Below are 22988 nucleotides of genomic sequence, written 5' to 3'. Positions count from 1 at the left end.
ACCAATCTGACACCCCAAAGTGTGAGGTCCAGTAACAAAAGCATAAGACAAAAAGGCTTATTATTCTGTTTTCTTGTGCCCTCAAATGCCCTAATTTTCAAGATAGAAATTAATAACCAAGTCTCTTACTCCCTTGGATGAATTTATACATTTAATATTAAATTTACTTATTAATGGTCCTACAGGTGAGAAAGAGTCTTGAAAATACAGCTGGATGTTTGTGTAGTAAACAAAGCAAAACAAAAAAGTATGCTTGAAATACCAGCTAAGTTAAATGAAACAGATCAGTTTTTCTGCTTGAGAATGTAAGTAATACATCATAATATTAATAATGTTTTCATTCTTGTGCTACATTAAGCTTTCATTATTTAGTATATGGTACCTTCAGTGTTTTTACGTATGCTCTAAACCCCTAGGCTAAGTTTAACATGTTGGGTGTTATGAGTAAACTTTTTTTGTACTTAGCACACAGAGATAATATTCTAGATAAAATTTATAATTCCATTGTTCATTAAATTTGGGAAACAATAGGACACCATCATTATGAAGATTCATGATATATAGCAGTATACCAAAGGCTCCAAGAAGACTGATTTTAGAGACTCCATTAACAGTTTAAGCTTTAATCTAGGATTTCCCAAACTTACTTGAAAAGGGGGCATCATTTTTCATAGCACATCTTATAAAACAAGTCAAAACTCAACTACAAAACTCAAACCAGTTTAAGGAACTAATAATGGTATAATTGAAACTAAATGTTATTGGTAAAAATGACTTCAGAAAAATAGTCACTGTAAGTTAACTTTGCAATGTTTTTAATAGCTTTTGGTATAACTGGCCACTATTGAGAAGGTAAAGATGTTTTGATGTTAATTCAAGCATATCCTGATTTACAAGGAATGAACATATTTAACACTGGAAAAGAACAAATGTTTTATCCACTTACTGTGCACCAGGTATTTTTCTAATATAATTTTGAAATGTGCTGTCAAAGAATTGACCTATTTTACGAGCAAGGAAACTGAAAAAAAAAAAAAAAGGTTAAAATACACAATCACTAAGTGGCAGTGCTGGAAACTGAATTCAAGATTGACTTTGAAAACAGTAAAAAGTTATAGGTTTCATGAATGCATAACATTAGAAAACTATATCTGAAATATTACTGCAGACTGTAACCTGAAAACTTTTTTAAAAAAATGAGTCAAAATAAATCTGCAGGTCCATCTAAAATAGATGCTAAGCATAACCTCAATTACATTTCCTAATGCATGATATAGACAAACATTAGGAAAGTTTGGAGTCAAGTGAAGAAATCCAGCATTTAAAAAATGCATTTACTTGCAATTCCTCACCCCTACCTAATCCAGAGCATTTTAAAAATGATTCAAAAAAGTAGCCATCAAAAATCCCAAATAATTCCTTGCTGGTGAATATAAAAACTTCCAGGAGTCTGAAGAGTTCCAAACTGTCAATTTATAAAAATAATAAAACACTTTTCAATACGAAGAAAATATCAGGATTCACTCTCATCCACATCCTTATCTGGATCTTGCTCAGCAGCCTCCTTTTCCTGTTGCTGTTTCTTCCAAAGTTTGGCCATGGCCAAGAGCTTGAGGTTAGGTTGGTTGGCAGCATCTTCTGGAAAGATGTAATCATAGTATTCTTCCCATCCTGCATCAGACTGTAGAAATAAAGCAAATTAAAAGGCAAGAAAACATTTGGCTTAAATACATTTCAGTTAAAGCAGAGAGTTTTTACTGGAAACCCAGAGTTCTAACTCAACTTGTCTTCATTTACAAAACAATATCAAAATCTACTACAAAAAAACTCAAAAGCCAAGCCTGAAAGATAGGACATGAATAAGCAGCTGCTAGGTTGGTGTTGCTGGAGTTGTAGCTCACCAAAATGGGAAAATCTGGTGGAAGAAAATTCTGCTTCATAGTCAGCCAAGAAGATAGTGTCTCTAACTACATTTTTCAGTCTTATGTTTAAGATTTACACTTTTAAAGATTTTTTACTTCACATGTATCTAACAGCAAAAGCTATATACCTGTGCATTATTATTATGATTCCTGCCCCTTATATCCTTACCTCCATCTTACTACTGATTTCACTTGCCAAAATTTGCTCTTCTAGGCCCCACTTCTACCTGCACTTACTTAGCTTACAAAAACAGCTTTCTCACAGGTTTTCTTTATGCAATCTAAGACTCTTAAGCTTTCCTGTATGAAATAACAGCAATCTTGTTATGTCATTTTTAAAAAGCCTTTAATAAATTCCCACCAAACTCTTTCCTATGCCTACAAAACTTTGTCTGCATTAGCTCCACTTGGTGAGTTTATTTCCCTCCACATTGACTTCCTACTTTAGAAATATCACATTTTATATAGTTCCTGGACTCAACTATACCCCCAAAGCTTTTGCCAATCCCCATCCCAATCCTCTACCCTGGCTATCCTTCCTTAGTAACTGGACTGCAAGTGACTCTTACTCTAGGCTGTGTGGTCCCATTCTCATGTTGTATATATGCCAATTGCAAAAACTTTAAACTCATACATTTCTACTCATGTAACACATAGCTTCAAGGCTCAGCTCTTACCCCATCATCAGCCTGGACCTTTCTTCTCTTCTTGACTTTTTCTGGCATGAGTTTGTCTACTCTCTCCTTATCTGATGCTGTTCCAAATTCATCTTCAAAGCTTCGCCAGGATTCTAGCAGCATAAGTCTCTCTTCCTTTTCTTCACAGTTTCGCATGGTTTTGTTAGCCTCTTCATAAATCTGTCTACATTTAGCCACACTTCCTTCTTTCCCTGAAGACAACTCAAACTGAGCAAAACTGATCCATACCTTAAAGAAAATTATTAAGGAATCAAATTAGCAATGTCATCTAGATGGCAGTCATAATAATAATAAAGCTAATTTCTAGTTCATGATATCTGAATATGATATAGTCATTTCTAGTGTTTCACAGAATACATTGACTATATGAGTCAATGTAAGCATGGAAGTAATTTGTTTCTATATCTGATAATAACCATGAAAAGAGGAACTTTTTCCAATCTCATGATATCCAAGATATTCACATGCAGTATAAACATATACATTGTATAAGTTTAACATTCACAAGTCCTCTGAGACTTGTGGGTTCTCATTAAAAGCAAAGAAATAATTTAAAATAAATTTTCCTTTTTTCCTATGGCACTGGAGATTGAACCTCATGCATGCTGGGCAAGTGCTCTACTACTGAGTTACATCCCAAGCCTTTCTAAAATTTTTACTTGGGATAGGGTATCAATAAGGTGCCCAAGCTAGCCTTCAAGTTCTGATCCTCCTGCCTCAGCCTCCCAAGTACCTGAGATTACAGATGTTTATCACTATGTATAGTTAAATTAAATTCTCTAATAAAAAAAATTTTTTTTAGGACTGCTAATTCAAGCAAAATCAAAGATCAACAACAAATCACAGGATACCTTGACATGTTGTGTTCGCTGAAGCAATTGTCGATAAAGATTTCTTGTTCTTTCTGTTTCTTCCTGTTCAATTTCAAAATCAATATATGATTTCCAAAGCACCTAAGAAAAACAATAGGTCAGTCTTAACATTTACAAAGCAGATGCACCCATCCAAAGCACAAATTACCTATACTTTAATTTACATCCAAGAACAGAACTTATGCTAAGGAGTTAATTGACAGCAAATGAATGAAATAATAATATCTGCATTTATAAGCTTGCTAAAACTCGGCTAGAATTCTAGACTACAGGCCAAAAGACCATGGATTTAGTTTTAGATTCTCCTTTGGAGTTTTTCCAAAATGTTCAATTTAATCAAGAACTGAGAAATAGCAAGTGTCTCCCAGGTACTTTTATGATTCTGCCACATGCAATTAATCATGAGGGAGAAAACTGGCCCAAATTAGCCAGTATGTCTTAACCTTTACTGTAAATTCCTTGTTATTTGAGTTAAACTCAACAAGTATTTATTGGATAGGTGCCTACCTGTCAAGCACCAGGATAAATAAACTGGCCTGGACATGTGGGAGCAGCAGTCTAGTGGAAGAATTAAGGCCAAGAGATGGAACCAGATACACAAAGCACTGTCCTGATGTGGTCAGTAGGGCCTGAACCATTAAATGTAGGGTCATGTTAAGTCAATACTGACAAAATGGCCAAGTGAGTTGTGACTCTAGTGTCACTCAAATCAGTCCTATAGTCTGGCGCCACCATGTGGCTAAAGCTTAACTACTGAAAGCTGGCCAGGACAGCAGCAGTTATAATTCTAGACACATTATGGTTTGGTTGGAGCCTCTTTTATTGGTCCGATCCAGGCAAAACTGTACTAGAACAGGAATGTGCAGTCCCCACCTCTATTTCTCCTGTTCTCCACATGGGCTACCTGCTGGCTGTTTGCTTGCCTGGCCTTCTCTTCTCTTCCTTTCCAGGTTTGAGGAAGGGAGGAAGAGAGCTCATCATCCATGCCAATATATCCTAATTCATGCTGGGTGTCTACTGTGCTCTGGTAGCTAGCTAGAGGCCTTCATTTTCCAACTACCCTCACCCCTACCCATCTTCCTATCCTACAAACAGAAAAATCCTAATCTGAGTAGAAAAGATTGTGGCTAGTCAGATCATGTTTATATTCTAAAACACTCTCTTTCTCTTAGATGATTATCTAAAGGAATACTAGAGAAGTCTCTAGAACAAAATATATGCAACTTGAGATCCTCACCTCTGGCATGTCTAAGCGTGGTTGGCTGATGGCTAACTCATAAATGGCCCGGGCTCTTTCAATATCACCAAGGATTGTCTCTAGTTCTGCAAATTTAATCCAGGAGGTACAATTTTCAGGCCCAAATTCCAGGAACTTTTCATAAAGCTTCCGGCATCTGTCAAATTCTCGAAGCTGCAGCTCCAATTCTATGTAGCCTTTAAATAACTTGTTCTTTGGACATTTGCCTATAGAAGTTCCCTGAAAAATAAAATGATCAGATGACTGCAATACCTCAGTGGGTTGCACGATCATTTCAACATGGCAGTCCATAATATTGCTCTGTGGTATAACACTATTCACAGTGGCTCTTGACAAAAGACCAGAAGACACTTCTCTAGCTCAACCAGCTGACAAGATGGCCTGTGCTCACTGGTACCTAATCCACTATTTTGGACTTTAAACTCTCTCAGAAAAAATGGATATTAAAACCTCCTTCAAATAAAAAGCTAATCAAAGAGTGAAACTTGACTTGCTGTCCACAGCCAAGGTAATAGTAGCTTATCTGAAGAGAAATCACAATTAAATATAGTATTTGATCCTATTAAAATTTCAAAACAATTTTTAGGAGGAAGATGCATTTAATACACCAGAAGTTTGCACAGGACCAGACTACTGCATCTAGTCTAAGGGCAGATTTAGCAATTGGTAGCTATAGATATTTCCAATATTGAAAGAGAACGTTCACTTGCCCTAGGTAATAAGAATAATTTAAGCATCATCATCTGACGAGTTTTTCCTAACATGTCCCAGTTTATGGTGATAGGAATTTCTGTTGTGTTTTTAGTAGAGCAGAAACTGTACAACTTGTAAGCATTAAGATTTTAAATTCTTTCTCAAGAAACTTCATGAGGCATCTGATCCTTTCTTTACTTACCAAAGCTCTTCTGGCAAATGGTAAATTTTTCTGTCTTATTTCAAATTGTGCATAATATAACCACATTTTGGCAAACGTGAACTAGGAAACAAAAGCATAAAAATATTTAACTGAAGAAATTCATTTAAAGTAAGTTGAATTAAAGAAAATTTAAATTAACAAAAGGCTATTGGCAGTTAAATTTTCCTGAAACTTCTGAGGCAGGATGTATTTTGCTTACTTACAAGTAAAGATTTCACAACAGTTACAAACATCATGATTCAGATACTTTACTGTACTTCATGACACTGCAGCCTCTCCTTGAATAGGCCTTGTTTTGTGGGCCGCTTGTATGTAGACAGAATATCCTATGTCTATTCTGAGAAGATAATTTGGCCAATACTTCAACAGCAGGAAAGACTTTGTTTCTTGTGCTAGGAAACATGGCAGAGGTAACATCTCAACCATCTCTAGAGAAGCAAGGGATGCACTCAATTATCAACAAACACAGTTCTGTGTCTCTCACATATGTTGTGTGAATTCTTGTCAATGTCTTCCTTTCTACTCAGCCTATTCAAATTACCCAGCCTCTGAATTTTTACATTATCTATATTATTAATTTGTTTCTCAATACAGGTTATCCTCTGTGTAATCTCATTCTTATTTATGTTTTCCATGGTGTCTAGTCCAGGGAAATAATCACTAAATGTTATTTCATCCTATCATTTCACAAGTAATACATGAGAATTTTGTCCTGGTTGGAGTTGAACATTTTAGAGCAAGGATACCTTTTTGTGAGGAATTAGTTCCAAAGAGGCTTGATACACCTGTCTTGTCCTTTCAGGATCCTGTATAAAAATTTTTCACAAAATTTTAAGTTTATTGCTAACATTAACTTCACTAGTTACTAATTTTACCAGTAAAAATGTACAAACTCAACACTGAATATGTTTTCTCCAGTGACTATTTTCAAACCCTGATTTCATTTATGATTAAAAATGGCCAAACTTTAAGAAATCACCAACAATACAGACATCGAACTCTATGAGTGTTCTTTGTAGAAAGACTCTGCCTGACAGCAGAAAGAAAGATGTTTTATGTTCTCACATCAATAACAGGTTAATCTTTACCTGTTAACTCACATACATGACCAATTTCTATAAATGTCATTTAATTTTAACCTCAAATAAAATCGTATAATCTTGGGGCTGGGGATATGGCTCGAGCGGTAGCGCGCTTGCCTGGCATGTGTGCGGCCCGGGTTCGATCCTCAGCACCACATACAAACAAAGATGTTGTGTCCACCGAAAACTGAAAAATAAATATTGAAATTCTCTCTCCTCTCTCTCTCTCAAAAAAAAGAAAAAAAAATCGTATAATCTTATGTGAGCTACATTTGTGGAAAAAAAACATAAATTATAGGAAACTATATAAAATTAATATATATAATTAACCTGAGGGCTGGTTCTTTATTCCCTTTCAAGTTCCAAACGTTATCTTATTTTCAGGTTTTAAAAACAAACAGTGGTTTAGCATTTGCCTAGCACGTGTAAGGTCCCGAGTTCAATTCCTAATGCTTCAAAGAAGACAACACACACACAGACACACACTACTTAAACTTTCCCACAACAGGTATAGAGAATTTAAAATGTTGCAGAGAGAATGTATAATTTTATGGCTGAACAGAAGCCTGTAAGAATTTAAAATTAAACTTCTCTGTTTCAAGGATTATAACTATCATCCACTACCCATAACAGACAAGCTATGAATACACACTCAACACAAGGAAATCATTAACAGCTGACATAAAATTCAATATTTTTACCTTTGCCTCTAATTCTTCATAGAGTGCATAGTTGATCCAAAGATATATGTAGCGCTTCCAGTGCCTCTTCTCCTGAATGGGTGGGACATTGGCAATGGCTCTCTCATAGACCTCACGCACAGTTTCAGCTTCTGCGTCACTTTCCACCAAGCGCAAGTAATCAAACCATGCATCATAATTGTGTGGATTAGCCTAGAAAGATAAGCTGCTTTATCAATAAAGACAAAACCAAAGCTATACTATGTGAGCTGAAAAGAGGCACAGAATGACTCTTTATAGATTAGCACCTTTTCTGTTAGATTTTACCTGTTATCTAATTTAGAAAACACCGTTTCTGAAAATGTATAAATAAAAAATAAAAGGAAACCAAAGGAGAGGTTACTGGCTAGGTGTGGCCCTTTCCTCCAGAGTCATCACTCCCAGATAACTACTCAATAATGAGATATCATCCTTATTAAGGTGCACATACATATGACTACATATCACTGGATTTATAATAAAATTACAGTGGATTTTTATCATACAATTATGAAACCCTACATTTTCAGAGAATAGAAATTTTTCTTGAAAATACCTTGCTGACCTACCACAGCACTTAACACCAGAATTACTCCTTTGCTTGGAGAAATTTTAATCTAAGCAAAAATAATTTTAAATATATAGCATAACAGTGAAGGAAAATGCTATTATTTTAAATTGAAATCAACACAGTACATAAAGAGATGAGAATAGAATCATATCTATGATACATCTTTTGTCCAGGCAGTTAAAGCTAAAGGGCAATAATGTGCAAAACAGGATTTTAGATACCTACAACTCTTCCATCTTCTTCCAAAAATGAGCTCAACTGGTTTCTACATTTCTTTTCAAGTTCCACATACACAATCAGCAACCAATAGATGACTTTCCACTTGTGAATGGTAGAGCAAATCCAATATAGTTTGCCTGCCTTTTCTATCAGCCTCTATATTCTAACTTGTCTGAAATGTACCAGCTGATCACAGATCTTTTTAAGAGTTACCACTGATAGTCCTAACTAGCCATTTTTTATGCCAGAGCAGCTAGTACTAATGAGCACTTCAGAATTAACCACCCACACCAGCACCCACCTTCACTTCTTCTTCATACTGGAATCTCCGTTTGCTCACGATGATGTCTTCAATACCCCTCCTGTCGCCAAACTTCTTCTCAAAGATGGTATAATTTTTAAAGAGTTCTTGGGCCTCGTGTTTTGGAATTCTATCCAGGGCATACTTATAGATGACTCGTACCCTTTCAAACTAAAAGCAGATAAGATGACTACCTTCCATTACACATTCTCATTCTAGTCATGGAAAAAGAGAGTAATTGTGGTATAAACTATAAGATTTTAAGTTATCAAAATGTCCAAAATAAACCTTTTCTTCTCTCTTTGGTTGAAAGTATTTGTGTCAGAAGCTCTTCTTTGAGCTTCACATTTAATGCTGGCTTGCTAATACTTTAAGTTGGAGGATTATTGCAAATCTCAAACTAACCAGGACCCAAACTGAACTTCTTTCTCCCACTCCCAAGCTGGTTCTTTCCCAGTCTTCCCAATCTTAGTAGGCAACACTATAGTCACATGCTAGCTCACATCAAAATCTCCTCTTTGTTCCTTTTCTTTTCTCATTTTCCACATTCATTTCTTCAACAGGCCCTGCCATTTCTACCTCTTCAACACGGTCCTTTTCTTCTCTCCCTGTTGCTGACCTATCTCCATTTCTAACCTGGATCATTTCAAAAGTATCCTCATAAGTCTCACCTCATTCTATTTTTGCTAATCCCATCTCCTCTGCAATATATTCTCTATAAACTAGCCAGAAGTTTTCCTTAAATATTTTAAGTTTTCGTATTCGATCACCCACTTTAAGCCCTTCTATCCTTCCCTTTTACAACAGAACCTGGACTCTCCAGCATTTGTGCAAAGTCTCAGCCTAACTCTGTCAAATCTACATTATTTGAGGTACTGTCAGAAATTCTTTTGTATAACTAAGAAAGAGAAGAACTTATTTTGTGGGGCAATATCTGTTTCATTCTGAATTCTGTTCTCTGTTCTGTGACTTTTTGGCTTTTTGCTGTCCAGGTTTTTTACCTTCCTTTAATGAAGCTGCCAAAGAACTCTACAGTTTATAGACATTAAGATTTAAAAGCTTAACTTTCAAACAAATAAAACAAAATTAAGACAATTATAGTGAAATCTATAATCACTCAATTCCCAATCTGCACCTCAGCCATATATGTATGTTATTTTCTTTATGAAATTATTTTTGTCTTTGCAAAACATTTTCTCCAAAGATGAGTAAGAAAAAAATGGAAATGACCTCATTGTGCACAAGATGTAACCTTTTCTAAGATGTTTCACAATGCAATCAAGTTACTGAAGTATACTTACTTCTTTCTGATTTTCCTCAAATTTGGCAAAGGCAACATAAAGGTGTTCATCCATATGTTCATCTCCAAAGAATTCAACAGCTCTCTCATACACTTTCCGTGCATGGGCAAAATAAGCATGTTTTTCTTCAAAGCGGGCATACTTGATCCAGTTCTTCACATCAGGGTGTACAAGGACAAGTACAGGGAAATTAAGGAAATACCAGGAAAGATAACATGGCTTTAAAAAAAAATCACATAAATACCAAAACCATAATAAACCCTAACACCCCAATAATTCAAACTACCCTCTAGGGTTGATAACCAACATACAAAGGTGCAATAAAACTCTTCCCTGGCCTTCACAAGGGTATTTGCCTTTATGTGCCCTCAGTGTTTATTCAATATTGTAGTAGTGGGTATAAATAGAAGTTTGAAGCCAAAGAGAAATCTCAATGCAGGTTACTAATCATGTAATTGCAGACAAGTAATTTCATTTGTTTCAGCTTTATCTTCTGTATATATGGAAAACTAATACCAACCACAATAGGTTACTGTCAGTTTTAAATGACAAAAAAATTTATAAATCCCTTACCAGTTTCTGGCTAAAAGAACAGAGTCAAGGGCTGAGGGTATAACTTAGTGGTAGAGTACTTGCCTAGCATGCATGGGGTTCTGGGTTCTATCTTTAGTATTGCAATAATAAATTTAAAAAATAAGGGTTTTCAAGATGGTGGGCCAGAGAAGGCAGCATTCTGTGTTACTCTGTAATCCAGATCTCACCTATTCGGAATACTGCATCTCTGAGAGTGTTAGAGGACCCCAATACAGCTGCTCTCTGTAGAAATCACCAACGCTGTGACCCCACGAAGGGCTCTAGACCTCAGCGTTGGAATAGAACGCCTGGCATTCGAACAGGACGCAAAACCCGAAGTTCAAGACCAAAGTTCTAGCCCACGCAAAGCTCTGGAGTGCCTTAGCAGAATCACCTATCAACACATCTGCAGATCGCCAAGACTTCGCTCAGCTCCCACGCAAGTCACTAAGCTGCTACTAAGCTGCTACCTACCCATAGCACAACGCCATCATCTGACTCCCCCCTACCTCACCAGACACCCCGGCGCTGAAAGGAGACTGCCTCCATCTTATTTCAACATTCTCGCCACGTTAGGTGGGGGAAGCTCCCAGATCAGATCTCCAGTGGCCAGATAACAGCTTTCCAACCTCCCCCCTCCCCAGCAGCGGTAATCCAACATAGTAGCTGCCAAACACAGGTGTGCAGTGTGACCACGGAGCTTTCCATGGGAACCGCGGTGTGGGAGGTTCCTCAATTGGGAACTGCTAGGGGAGAGGGAGATGGGGCTAAAGTTTGGAGCCTAATGGAGAAACCAGGAACTAGGAAATCTCCAGGCAAGATAGGGAGATAGCACCAGGTGCTCAAGTCATACGAGTGGTCCCAAAAAGAGACCCGTGAGGTGCAGTCTTCCTGAAGAGACTGGCGGGTGCCACTCCCCGCTTCCAGTGACCTGCACCAGGACCAGACTTCCCACCCTGGTTATCTCCACCATCCTGAGGTCAAGACCAAATTTAAGAGTTATTGGGATAGAGGAAGGCATAGAGTTCCAAACCAAAGGAATGAGCAATCTATTCAATGAAATAATATCAGAAAACTTTCCAAACATGAAGAATGAATTAGAAATCCAAATTCAAGAGGCCTACAGGATACTGAATGTACAAAATTAAAATAGATCCACACCAAGGCACATTATAATGAAAATGCCCAACATAGAAAATCAGAAGAGAATTTTAAAAGCCACAAGAGAAAGGAATCAGATTACATATAGGGGGAAACTAATTAGGATAACGACAGATTTTTCAACACAGACCCTGAAATCCAGAAGACCCAGGAACAACATATATCAAGCTCTGAAAGAAAATGGGTGCCAACCAAGAATCTTGTATCCAGCAAAATTAAGCTTTAGAATTGAATATGAAATGAAAACCTTCCATGATAAACAAAAGTTAAAAGAATTTATAGAAAACCAGCACTACAAAACATCCTTGGCAAAATACTCCATGAAGAGGAAACAAAAAACAACAATGAAAATCAGCAGAGGGAGGTAGTACCCTAAAGAAAAAACTAATCAAAAAAGAAAATCAAGTCAAGTTAAATAACAAAAATAATTTTATGGCTGGGAATACAAACCATGTATTAATAATAACCCTGAATGCTAATGGCTTAAAGTCACCAATCAAAAGACATAGACTGGCAGATTGGATAAGAAAAAAAAATATCCAACAACATGCTGCCTCCAGGAGACTCATTTGATAGGAAAAGACACACATAGACTGAAGGTGAAAGGTTCCAAAAAATCATACCACTCACATGGACTGAGGAAGCAAGCTGGGGTTTCCATCCTCATATCAAATAAAGTAGACTTCAAGCCAAAGTTAATCAAAAGGGATAAAGATGGACATTACATACTGCTCAAAGGAACCATACACCAACAAGACATAACAATCATAAATATATATGCCCCAAACAATGGTGCAGCTATATTCATCAAACAAACTCTTCTCAAGTTCAAGAGTCAAACTGACCACAACACAATAATCTTGGGTGACTTTAACACATCTCTCTCACCACTGGATAGATCTTCCAAATAAAGAAACTATAGAACTCGATAATACAATCAATAACTTAGAATTAACTGACATATATAGAATATTTCAACCTGCATAAAGCGGATACACTTTCTTCTCAGCAGCACATGGATCATTCTCTAAAATATACCATATAATATGCCATGAAACAACTCTTAGCAAATACAAAAAAAGTAGAGATACTACCATGCATTTTATCAGATCACAATGGAATGAAATTGGAAATCATTGACAAAATAAAAAATAAAAATTACTCCATCACCTGGAGACTAAACAATATGCTACTGAATGAACAATGGATTGCAGAAGACATCAAAGAGGAGATTTAAAAATTCTTAGAGGTTAATGAGAACATAGATACAACATATCGAAATCTCTGGGACACTATGAAAACAGTTCTAAGAGGAAAGTTCATTGCATTGAGTTTATTACTTAAAGGAAGAAAAAGTCAACAAATAAATGACCTCACATTACATATCAAAAGCCTAGAAAAAGAAGAACAAATCAACAGTAAAAGCAGTCGAAGGCAAGAAACAATTAAATTAGAGATGAAATCAAAACAAAAGAAAAAAATGAAAAAATTGACAAAACTAAAAGTTGGTTCTTTGAAAAAAATAAATAAAATTGATAGACGAAGATAAGGAGAAAATTTAAATTACCAGCATATGTGATGAAAAAGGTAATATCACAACAGACACTACAGAAATACAGAGGATAATTAGAAATTATTTTGAAAACTTGTACTCCAATAAAATAAAAGATATTGAAGGCATCGATAAATTTCTTAAGTCATAAGATTTGTCCAGATTGATTCAGGAAGATATACACAATTTAAACAGATCAATATCAAGTGATGAAATGGAAGATGCCATCAGATGCCTACCAACCAAGAAAAGCCCAGGTCTGATGGATACACACCCGAGTTCTACAAGCCCTTTAAAGAAGAACTAATATCAATACTCTTCAATTTTTTTCCAGGAAATAGAAAAAAGAGGCAGTACTTCCAAACTCATTCTATGAGGCTAATATCACCCTAATTCCAAAACCAGGCAAAGAACATCAAAGCAAGAAAACTTTAGACCAATATCTCTAATGAACATAGATGCCAAAATTCTCAATAAAATTCTGGCAAATCGAATACAAAAACATATCAAAAAGATCGTGGGGACTGGGGATGTGGCTCAAGCAGTACACGCTTGCCTGACATGTACGCGGCACTGGGTTCGATCCTCAGCACCACATAAAAATAAAATAAAGATGTTGTGTCCACCGAAAACTAAAAAATAAATGTTAAAAAATTCTCTCTCTCTCAAAAAAAAAAAAATTGTGGACCATGATCAATTAAGATTCATCCCAGGGATGCAAGGTTGGCAACATAAGGAAATCAATAAATGTAATTCATCACATCAATAGACTTAAAGATAAAGACTCATATGATCATCTAAATAGATGCAGAAAAAGCATTTGACAAAATACAGCACCTCTTCATGTTCAAAACATCAGAAAAACTAGGGATAACAGGAACATATCTCAACATTACAAAGGCTATCTACACTAAGCCCCAGATCAATATCATTCTAAAAGGAGACTAACTGAAGGCATTCCCTCTAAAAACTGGAGCAAGACAGGGATGCCCTCGTTCACCACTTCTATTTAACATATTTCTTGAAACACTGGCCAGAGCAAGTAGACGAAAGAAATTAAAGGGATACGTACAGGAAAGGAAGAACTTAAATTAGCACTATTTGCTGAAGATATGATTCTAGAAGACCCAAAAAGCTCCACCAGGAAATTTCTAGAACTAGTAAATGAATTCAGTAAAGTAGCAGGATATAAAATCAATGCCTATAAATCAAAGGCATTTCTGTAGATCAGTGACAAATCCTCAGAAAGGAAAACTACCTCATTTACAATAGCCTCAAAAAAAAAAAAAAAAACTTGGGAATCAACTTAATGGAAGAGGTGAGAGATCTATACAATGAAAACTACAGAACCCTAAAGGAAGAAATCAAAGAAGAACTTAGAAGATAGAAAGATCTATCTTGCTCTTAGATAGGCAGAATTAATATTATCAAAATGACCATTCCACCAAAAACACTATATAGATTTAATGCAATTCCAATCAAAATCCCAATGGCATTCCTCATATAAATAGAAAAAGCAATCATCAGGAAAAATAAGAAAAATCATCGAAATTCATTGGGAAAATAAGAGACCCAGAATAGCTAAAGCAATCCTTAGCAGATGGCATCACTATACCAGACCTTAAACTATACTACAGAGCAATAGTAACAAAAAAAACATGGTATTGGCACCAATGGTAGACCAATGGTACAAAATAGAGGATACAGAGACTAACCCATAAAATTACAATTATATATTAGACAAAGGTGCCAAAAACATGCATTGGAGAAAAGATAGCCTCTTCTACAAATGGTGCTGGGAAAACTGGAAATCCATATGCAACAAAATGAAATTAAACCCCTATCTCTCACCATGCACAAAACTCAACTCAAGGTGGATCAAGGACCTAGGAATTAAACCAGAGACTCTGCATCTAATAGAAGAAAAAGTAGGCCCTAATCCCATCATATCAGATTTGGCCCCAACTTCCTTAATAAGACTCCTATAGCATAAGAATCAAAACCAAGAATCAATAAATGGGATGGCCTCAAACTAAAAAGTCTCTTCTCAGCAAAAGAAACAATCTGTGAGGTGAATAGAGCCTACATCTTAGAAGCAAATTTTTAACCCTTCACACATCAGATAGGGTATATATAAAGAACTCAAAAAGCTAAGCACCAAAAAAACAAATAACCCAATCAATAAATGGGCCAAGGACATGAACAGACACTTCTCAGAAGAGGATATACAATGATTAACAATATTTGAAAAAATGTTCATCATCTCTAGCAATTAGAGAAATGCAAACCAAACTATAAGATATCATCTCACTACAGTCAGAAATGGCAGCTGTTATGAAGACAAACAACAATAAGTGTTGGCGAGGATGTGCGGAAAAAAAGGAACACTCATACACTGCTGGTGAGACTCCAAATTGGTGCAGCCAATATGGAAAGCAGTATGGAGATTCCTTGGAAAATTGGGAATGGGACCATCATTTGACCCAGCTATCCCACTCCTCAGTCTATACCCAAAGGACTTAAAAACAGCATACTACAGGGACACAGCCATATCAATGTTTATAGCAGCACATTTCACAATAATTAAACTGTAGAACCAACCTAGATGCCCCTCAGTAGATGAATAGATTACAAAAATGTGGCATATATACACAATGGAATTTTACTCAGCAATAAAAGAGAATAAAATCATGGCATTTGCAGGTGAATGGATGGCACTGGGGAAAATAATGCTAAGTGAAGTTAGCCAATCCCAAAAAAACAAATGCCAAATGTTTTCTCTGATATAAGGTGACTGACCCATAATGGGATAGGGAAGGGGAGCACCTCTTCTAGATGAAAATAGACGAACTCTAGATAGGGCAGAAGGGTGGGAGGGGAAAGGAGAGGGTAGGGGGTAAGCAATGATGGTGGAATGTGATAGACATCATTATCCAAAGTACATGTATGAAGACATGAATTAGTGTGAACACACTTTATATACAGAGATATGAAAAATTGTGCTGTATATGTGTGATAAAATTATAATGCATTCCACTCTCATGTATTTAAAAAATAAAATCAATTAAAAATTTTTAAAAATGCAATGTATTATTAACAAAAATAAATAATATAGTCAATAAATGGTATCTATGTTATTATAAGCTCAATAACTTTAATACTTGAACATGTGATTAAGGGGAGGGGGGAATAACCACACCACATGAAGAAAACTGCCAAAAGAGAAAGTTTTGAATTACCATTTTATTTCCTACCAGAACCTATTTTTAATCTATCTTCCCTGAAGAGAGAATTAATTTCCAAAGTAGTAATACATTCAAATATGGTAAAGACTTTAAGAATGTCAGTTCTGAAGTTGCTCTGCTAGGTTCAAATCCCACTTCCATCAATACCTGTGAGATCTCGGTCATGCCACTTACTCAGTCATGCCTGTTTCCTCAAGTGCAGAATGGGAGTAGTTCCTGCATTGTAGAGCTTTGAAGAGGGATTGATATTATTTTTAAAGCGTTTAGAATAATGTATGGCACACAGCAAGTGATATGAAAGCTTTTATGAAACTAATGATAAAACAAATAGAGACAGAAGACCTTAACATTGCATGATAAAGCTGATTCTTTTTATTTACAGTAGGTAACGTTCTATAAAGTCACTGCAAACACTGAATGCCAAGCCATTACTCCCAGGGAAACTGTATACATATACATCTTGTATACATTATAACCTGAAATTCTAAAAATAACTCATCTTGGAAGGTTGTTTTCTTTATTGTACAAGAGAAGATATGGTCCCAAAGTGTTAAGTGACTGACCTGAGATTGCCCACTAAAGGGGTCAGAATTGAGTATTGAGTACCCAATGTCCCCAGAGCTAAAGCTCCTTGAGTGGTACAGCACTGGCCTCTCCTCTCTTCACCACCTGGGCATCACTATTTTTGCGGCTGAAACATGGAGGCAGAGTACTGCTTTGTTGGACCCAGGCTGGAAATATGCACAGCAAGAAAATAAAATTTTTCACTGTTGTGCACATGTCCAAAAATGATTGTAAAGTACTGCAATTGCTGATTCAGCAATTGCAAATAAATTTCATCAAGAATGTAAACTTCCAACTATGGGATCTGTGAGTAGTAAGGATCATTGTGCTTCTGTTTCTAAGAGTGCTTTCAAGTTATTGACTAATCTTCAAACCAACAAAGTTTTTTTTGTTGTTGTTGTGATGGGAATCACTTAGGACCTTGCAACTATTAGGCAAGTGCTCTACCACTAAGCTACACCCCAGCACACACCACAGATATTTTTATTCTGGTTTTAAAGAAGAGGGCATCAGGGTTCAAAGGAGTTAAATTTTGCAGAAAACTGCCTAGCTCAACAAGAAGTGACAGCAACACACAGCTGGTAAACAGTAAACTTCTGGGTGAACTGCAGTAACGGTGCTAATGTCCAACACAAACCTCAAAAAAACAAAAACAGGACTGGCTATAGCAGCAAAGACCTTAAGTGTTATCATTTTCTACAAGGAATCAAAACATTATTACTAAAATAGAAATAAACCTAAAGCCTCACTGGAAAGGACTCAACTACCCAGATCACAAATTTTCAGTATGATCAATCTACCCCTACAAAATAAATGTGAGGCTGATGAAAATTCATTTCTAACTTCTGGTGTAATACTAATGGCTCCATGTCCTGCCCATAACAGCTCTATGGGAGGAGTAGTTCCCAGAACAATAACAGTACCACTCATATCTCATTCAAAGGATATAGCGTTCATAAATTGTGCGGGCTCGTTCCACCTCTTTGTATCTTAGCTCAAAGTTGATATAGGAGTGCCAAGCTTGCTCCTCAGGCTGCCACTCCATCCAGCGCTCAAACACCTGGCGGGCACCAGCAATGTTCCCCAACATCTCCTCCATGTATGTGTACTTGTACCTTTAATAAGATCACCCAAAAATATCTGTCATGAGAATGACTTAGGGAAAAAAATGAGCCTGGACAATTTTTAGATATTCTTTTATTAATGGAAAGATTCAAATTGTATCTTTCCTCATGGTTAAATCAAACATGTTTTCCACTGAAATATAAACTTGAAAAAGGATGAACCTTAGAGGGAAAAGTATTTTTTTTTTAAAAAAGTGCCTACTCCAACAAGAAGTTTCTAATTCATGAAATGTTATCGTAATCAAAGTTTTAGTTTTGATTACAAAACTATTTAACATTAGGCTTATGACAATAGATCATTAAAAAGCACTCATAAGATCTTAAAAACAAGATGCAAATTTAATTATATACATTATAACTATATAAATAAAGGAAATACACAAAATTGGGGAACTTTTCTCGTCTATAAAAGGCTGTTCTATTAGATCAGAAACTTACCAGAACTGGTTGACTCGTGGCAGAGTTGTGATGGCACGGTCCCAGATATTTCGGGCATGATTAACTTGGCGATTCTTCATTTCCATTTCTGCATATTTCAGCCACAGTGTAATATTTCGATAGTCTACATCTAAAGCACGCTCGTATATGGATCGTGCCCTTAAGAAGCAAGATTTAAAGGGTATCAAAAAAAAAGTGCATGTAACATATGTAGTAATTATTTCAAACTGTATGAATTTCATTGAGTGTCTACCATGAGCCAGGTTCTGATCATAAAATGATGAAGAAATAGCAAATTCTCAAGTATCTTATAAAGTCTTACAGAAGGATAGGCTAGCATGTAACTACAGTACAATATGATAAACATTATTGTCAAGATCTGCACAGGAAATAGGGAGAAAGAAATGATGATGTGTGGTGGACATCATCTAGCCTAGAATTCTGAACTTGAAGAGAGATCCAATGTATCTGGGGCCTAAGGTTGTGAGGAAGAGTACTCCTTACAGGTAGAGAGAACAGTCAAGTGACATGACAAGGAGAAATAATGTACTGAGGGAGTGGCAAGTACACAGGCACACTAGAGAAAAAGGAGCGAGGGGAGAATGCAGAAAGGCTACATAACACCAAGGATCAGGATACAATTTTTATCTTGTTGGTCACTGTTTTTTGGCAGACCACTTTTATCTTAAAAAAATCTCAATAACATATAAAGCAGGTGAATCTATAGGCAGACTCTAGGTTTCCATATCTGCAGTGTGTGCTGGTGGCAAGACATACCTGTGGAACCTCCTCTTGCCATGATCCTCAGGATTATCCATGAAGCAACCCTGAGGCACTTCATGGGAACCCTTGGGTTCCATGGAACAAATACCAGAGGCATACTCTTTTATTTGTGCTTTAAATTTTCTGTTCTTTTTTACCTGTCAACTTATGACATCTTTACCTACAAAATTATACTCTCAACAATATTTTCTACATTTTTATATCTTTAATTTATAGCATCTTTATATTCACAATTATAATCTTAGCAATTTTACCTTTGAATCTCCTTTAGACTTTCTTCCCATTGTGCGTATTTTATCCAGTTACTAATCACCGTCCTATTTTTTCTTATGTTATCTTCAAAAGTCTGGAAGAAGGCAAAGAGGGTCAATAAACGGAAACTGACTTAAAATAGGATTACTTTTGCCTATTCTAAGCCTTCTTCTGAAACTGTTGTTCATTTTATTCTTATTTAAGAGAAGTTACATGTTGGAGCCTTTGAGAAATAAGAAACTAAAGAAGTTTATAATCACATGTTTCTTTGAGAAAACTGTAGATATAAAAAGTTATTAGCAAAATTGTTGATATTGTCTCTAATCCATGACAACTGATACTTTAATACTGTTAAATATTATTGCTATTGTTGCTCCTCATAAGAAAATGTTTTCAAATATTACCTTTAAGTTCTCTATTGTTGCTCCTCATCAGAAAAATGTTTTCAATTATTACCTTTAAATTCTCTCAGTAATTCTCAGAATTTCCTATGCAACTCATTGAGAATAACAAATAAATGGACACAGCAGGATTAGTGGGTTAAAGTAACCCAACATTCTAGAGTGAGGAGGTCAAACCAGATGCCAAAGCCTTCTTGTGGTTCTTCCCCAGGTCCTAACTCTTAACCACAACAGATGATACAGACAGAAGTACACAATGAGCCTTGCCAAGCAGACTTCTCTTCCACTTGCCAGTTGTTCTGCCTGTTAAACTTCCACCCATCTTTAGTTCAGCACTAAAAATTATGTCTCTAGTGAATTTAATTTCTTTTAAACAGACAATTCATGGCACATTTTTTTTTGGTATACATATATATATATATTTCTATAGAACACAGTTATCTGATAACCAAAAAATATATATTCATGTGGCTAGAAACAGAAAAACTTCATTACATTTTTATACATTCAAAGCAATAAGAAGCTTTCCAAACCAACCTATAAACTCTTAACATTTAGTAGATGAACTGACCTTCCTTTTCCTTAGTTTGTAATCATTTAATTCTTCTTCATCTGTGATCTTCTGTTGAGGTGGAGGTGGAAGAAGCTCAAGTTCTCTTTCTTTAGCCTCTCGTAAAAGTTGTTCAGCAGTTATTTGTACTTCAGCTGGGGCTTTATTTTTTACCTTTTAAGAAAGAAGACATGTCTATTTTTGGTAGATATTCTTTACACAGGGTATAAGAAACAAACACAAAATTTTTAGGATGTGAACTTCCTAAGTATGACTACAAGATGCCCTCTTGGTATGTCATGTTCACATTTCTCCATGAGACTGAATAGGAAAAAAATTTTGATCTGGAATTACACCTACTACAAACAAATAGGTAAAAGTCTCAAGAGAAAAAGGTGGCAAAAAAATTGCAAGTTTTCCCTTTTGGATGACTATAATAAACTGTGAGACTAGGTAAAATTCTCATCAGAGGTATTGCTTTATCAAGAGTTGTATAGTTTCTTACCTAGCATTATGACTTCCATTTATAGAAGTCTTTTTTTTTTCTTTTGGTACTAGGTATTGAACTCAGGGACATCCAACCACTGAGCCACATCCCTAGCCCTATTTTATATTTTATTTAGAGACAGGATCTCACTGAGTTGTTTAGCACCTTATTTTTCCTGAGGCTGGCTTTAAACACGCCATCCTCCTGCCTCAGCCTCCCAAGCCACTGGGATTAAACATGTGCACCACCATGCCCAGCCCATTTACAGAATTCTTAAATTTATTTTAATGCCCTTGTTGATTATTTGGTTTGGTTTTTCATAGCATTTTAAGTCAACTTAAACTTCCTGAACATCATTAGACTCCAAGCTTCTTGAGGTCTTAGAACTGTGTTGTCGAACACAGTGGCTATGAGTCACATATAGTGAGTCTATGTTGAGTTGGCCTATAAGTGTAAAACACTAGTTTTTAAGGCTTAGTATTAAAAAAAGAATGAACGACCTTACTAAACATTTTTTTAAATTTATTTTTTAGTTGTAGTTGGACACAATATCTTTATTTTGTTTACTTATTTTTATGTGGTGCTGAGACTCGAACCCAGGGCCTTGCACATGCTAGGTGAGCACTCTACCACTGAGCCACAACCCCAGCCCTTACTAAACATTTTTATACTAATTACATGATGAACACTTTGAATTCATTGGATTAAATAAAATATATTATTAAAGTCATTTTGCATTTTTAAATGTGCGTATGAAAAATGTTTAAATTACATTTAAATATGGCTATAAATTTTAATATAGCTGGCATTCTATTTCTACTGAACCAGTGATGACAATAAAAGTTTGCAGAATTAGCCAGGCACAGTGGGCAGGAGATCTCAAATTCGCCACCAGCCTGGGCAAGTAAGCAAGATTCTGTCTCAAAATAAAAATGGTTGATGATGTGGCTCAGTGGCAAAGCACTTGCCTAGCATGTGCAAGGCCCTAAATTCAATTCCTAGTACCTCAAAAAAATTGAATAAGAAATATTCAATAAAAATTAATATTTAATGTCATACATGGAGCAATGATGATGATGATGTTGATGATAATTTGTATTTAATGAATACAAGTGCTTTATATGCAGTATCTCTGAAATCCATCTAGACTGATATCTGAAGGTCAAGCTTAAGAAAGCCCTATGGGTTGGAAAAACAAATAGGAAAAAGAGTATCTGTACTGGTTTAGGACAAAGACTGCCATGTATTAAGAACCAGTATCAGCCATCCTTAAAAATACCAGATAATAAATCTACAATTAACTTATTTAAATTGTGTCACTAAGCAACTCCTATTATCTACTCTCATTCCCTCCGATATCAATTGGGCTAACTCTCACGCAGCCTTCAAGTCCTAGGCAAGTTTACTCTGCAGACCCGCCTACACAACCCTTTTGCTTGAGTAACATTTAGCAAGACTGCCACCTCACATTTACTCGTGTTTTGAGTAGTGCAAACTGCCCGTTTAGGGTGAATTCCAGCACCTAACACTGTGCTTGGCTGGACAAATATTTGCTGAACGACCCCACCTTGCCCTGCAAGAATTACTTCCAGAACGAGGGCTATGCCAATCAGTGCAAGTCGTGCTCTAGGGAGCAAGACCCCTAGTCTCAACACCGATAGCCCCTTCCCCTAGTTTCCCCTACGGACTCTCCCAGAGAGGGCCTGTCCCCCAGACAATACCCTCTTGACCCGGGCACCACCGGGGCTGCGGGTGGGGGGAAGCCTCTTTTCCGGACCCCCTCCCACAAAGCCCCTCTATCGCCTACCTTGGCCACTTTGGGAATGCGCTGTTTCCCGGCTGCGGTGGAGGCCGCCATGTCTGCAGCAGCTGGCTTCGGGAGATTCCCTGCCCTCACCAGACCCCAGAGATCACCCCAGAGGGCTCGCCAAGACCACAAAGCTTTCCGACAACAAACCGAGTGCCGGAACCGGAAGCGGAACTCGCTGGGCTGACCTTT

General features: G+C 36.4%; 1 protein-coding gene across 2 annotated transcripts; it reads right to left on the bottom strand.

The window, feature by feature from the left end:
* Positions 1-607: 607 nt before the first annotated feature.
* Positions 608-22983, bottom strand: Crnkl1 (crooked neck pre-mRNA splicing factor 1). Of its 2 annotated transcripts, XM_005320426.5 has the most exons (14): positions 22797-22983; positions 20524-20676; positions 19554-19645; positions 18517-18675; positions 17903-18069; positions 9860-10038; positions 8559-8729; positions 7450-7641; positions 6413-6472; positions 5646-5726; positions 4730-4969; positions 3472-3573; positions 2600-2848; positions 608-1681 (listed from the first exon to the last, which is right to left on the bottom strand). In XM_005320426.5, exons 1-14 carry the CDS (start codon positions 22845-22847, stop codon positions 1514-1516), a joined length of 2064 nt encoding a protein of 687 aa, XP_005320483.1. In that variant the 5' UTR covers positions 22848-22983; the 3' UTR covers positions 608-1513. The 2 variants fall into 2 exon arrangements, with proteins under 2 accessions (XP_005320483.1, XP_021578800.1); XM_021723125.3 differs by lacking the exon at positions 6413-6472.
* Positions 22984-22988: the final 5 nt, after the last annotated feature.

This window comes from Ictidomys tridecemlineatus, chromosome 5 (assembly GCF_052094955.1).
Source record: "Ictidomys tridecemlineatus isolate mIctTri1 chromosome 5, mIctTri1.hap1, whole genome shotgun sequence".
Lineage (NCBI taxonomy): Eukaryota > Metazoa > Chordata > Mammalia > Rodentia > Sciuridae > Ictidomys > Ictidomys tridecemlineatus.
The sequence above is the reverse complement of the archived record's forward strand: the minus strand, read 5'-3'. Positions and strand labels throughout refer to the sequence as shown.

Coding starts and splice junctions, on each gene's coding strand:
- Crnkl1 (XM_005320426.5), bottom strand. CDS start 22,847: ATGGCGGCCTCCACCGCAGCCGGGAAACAGCGCATTCCCAAAGTGGCC. Junction 18,676..19,553: donor AGTCTAAAGGAGATTCAAAG/GTAAAATTGCTA, acceptor TTGCTTCTTAAG/GGCACGATCCATATACGAGC. Junction 18,070..18,516: donor CCACGAGTCAACCAGTTCTG/GTAAGTTTCTGA, acceptor ATCTTATTAAAG/GTACAAGTACACATACATGG.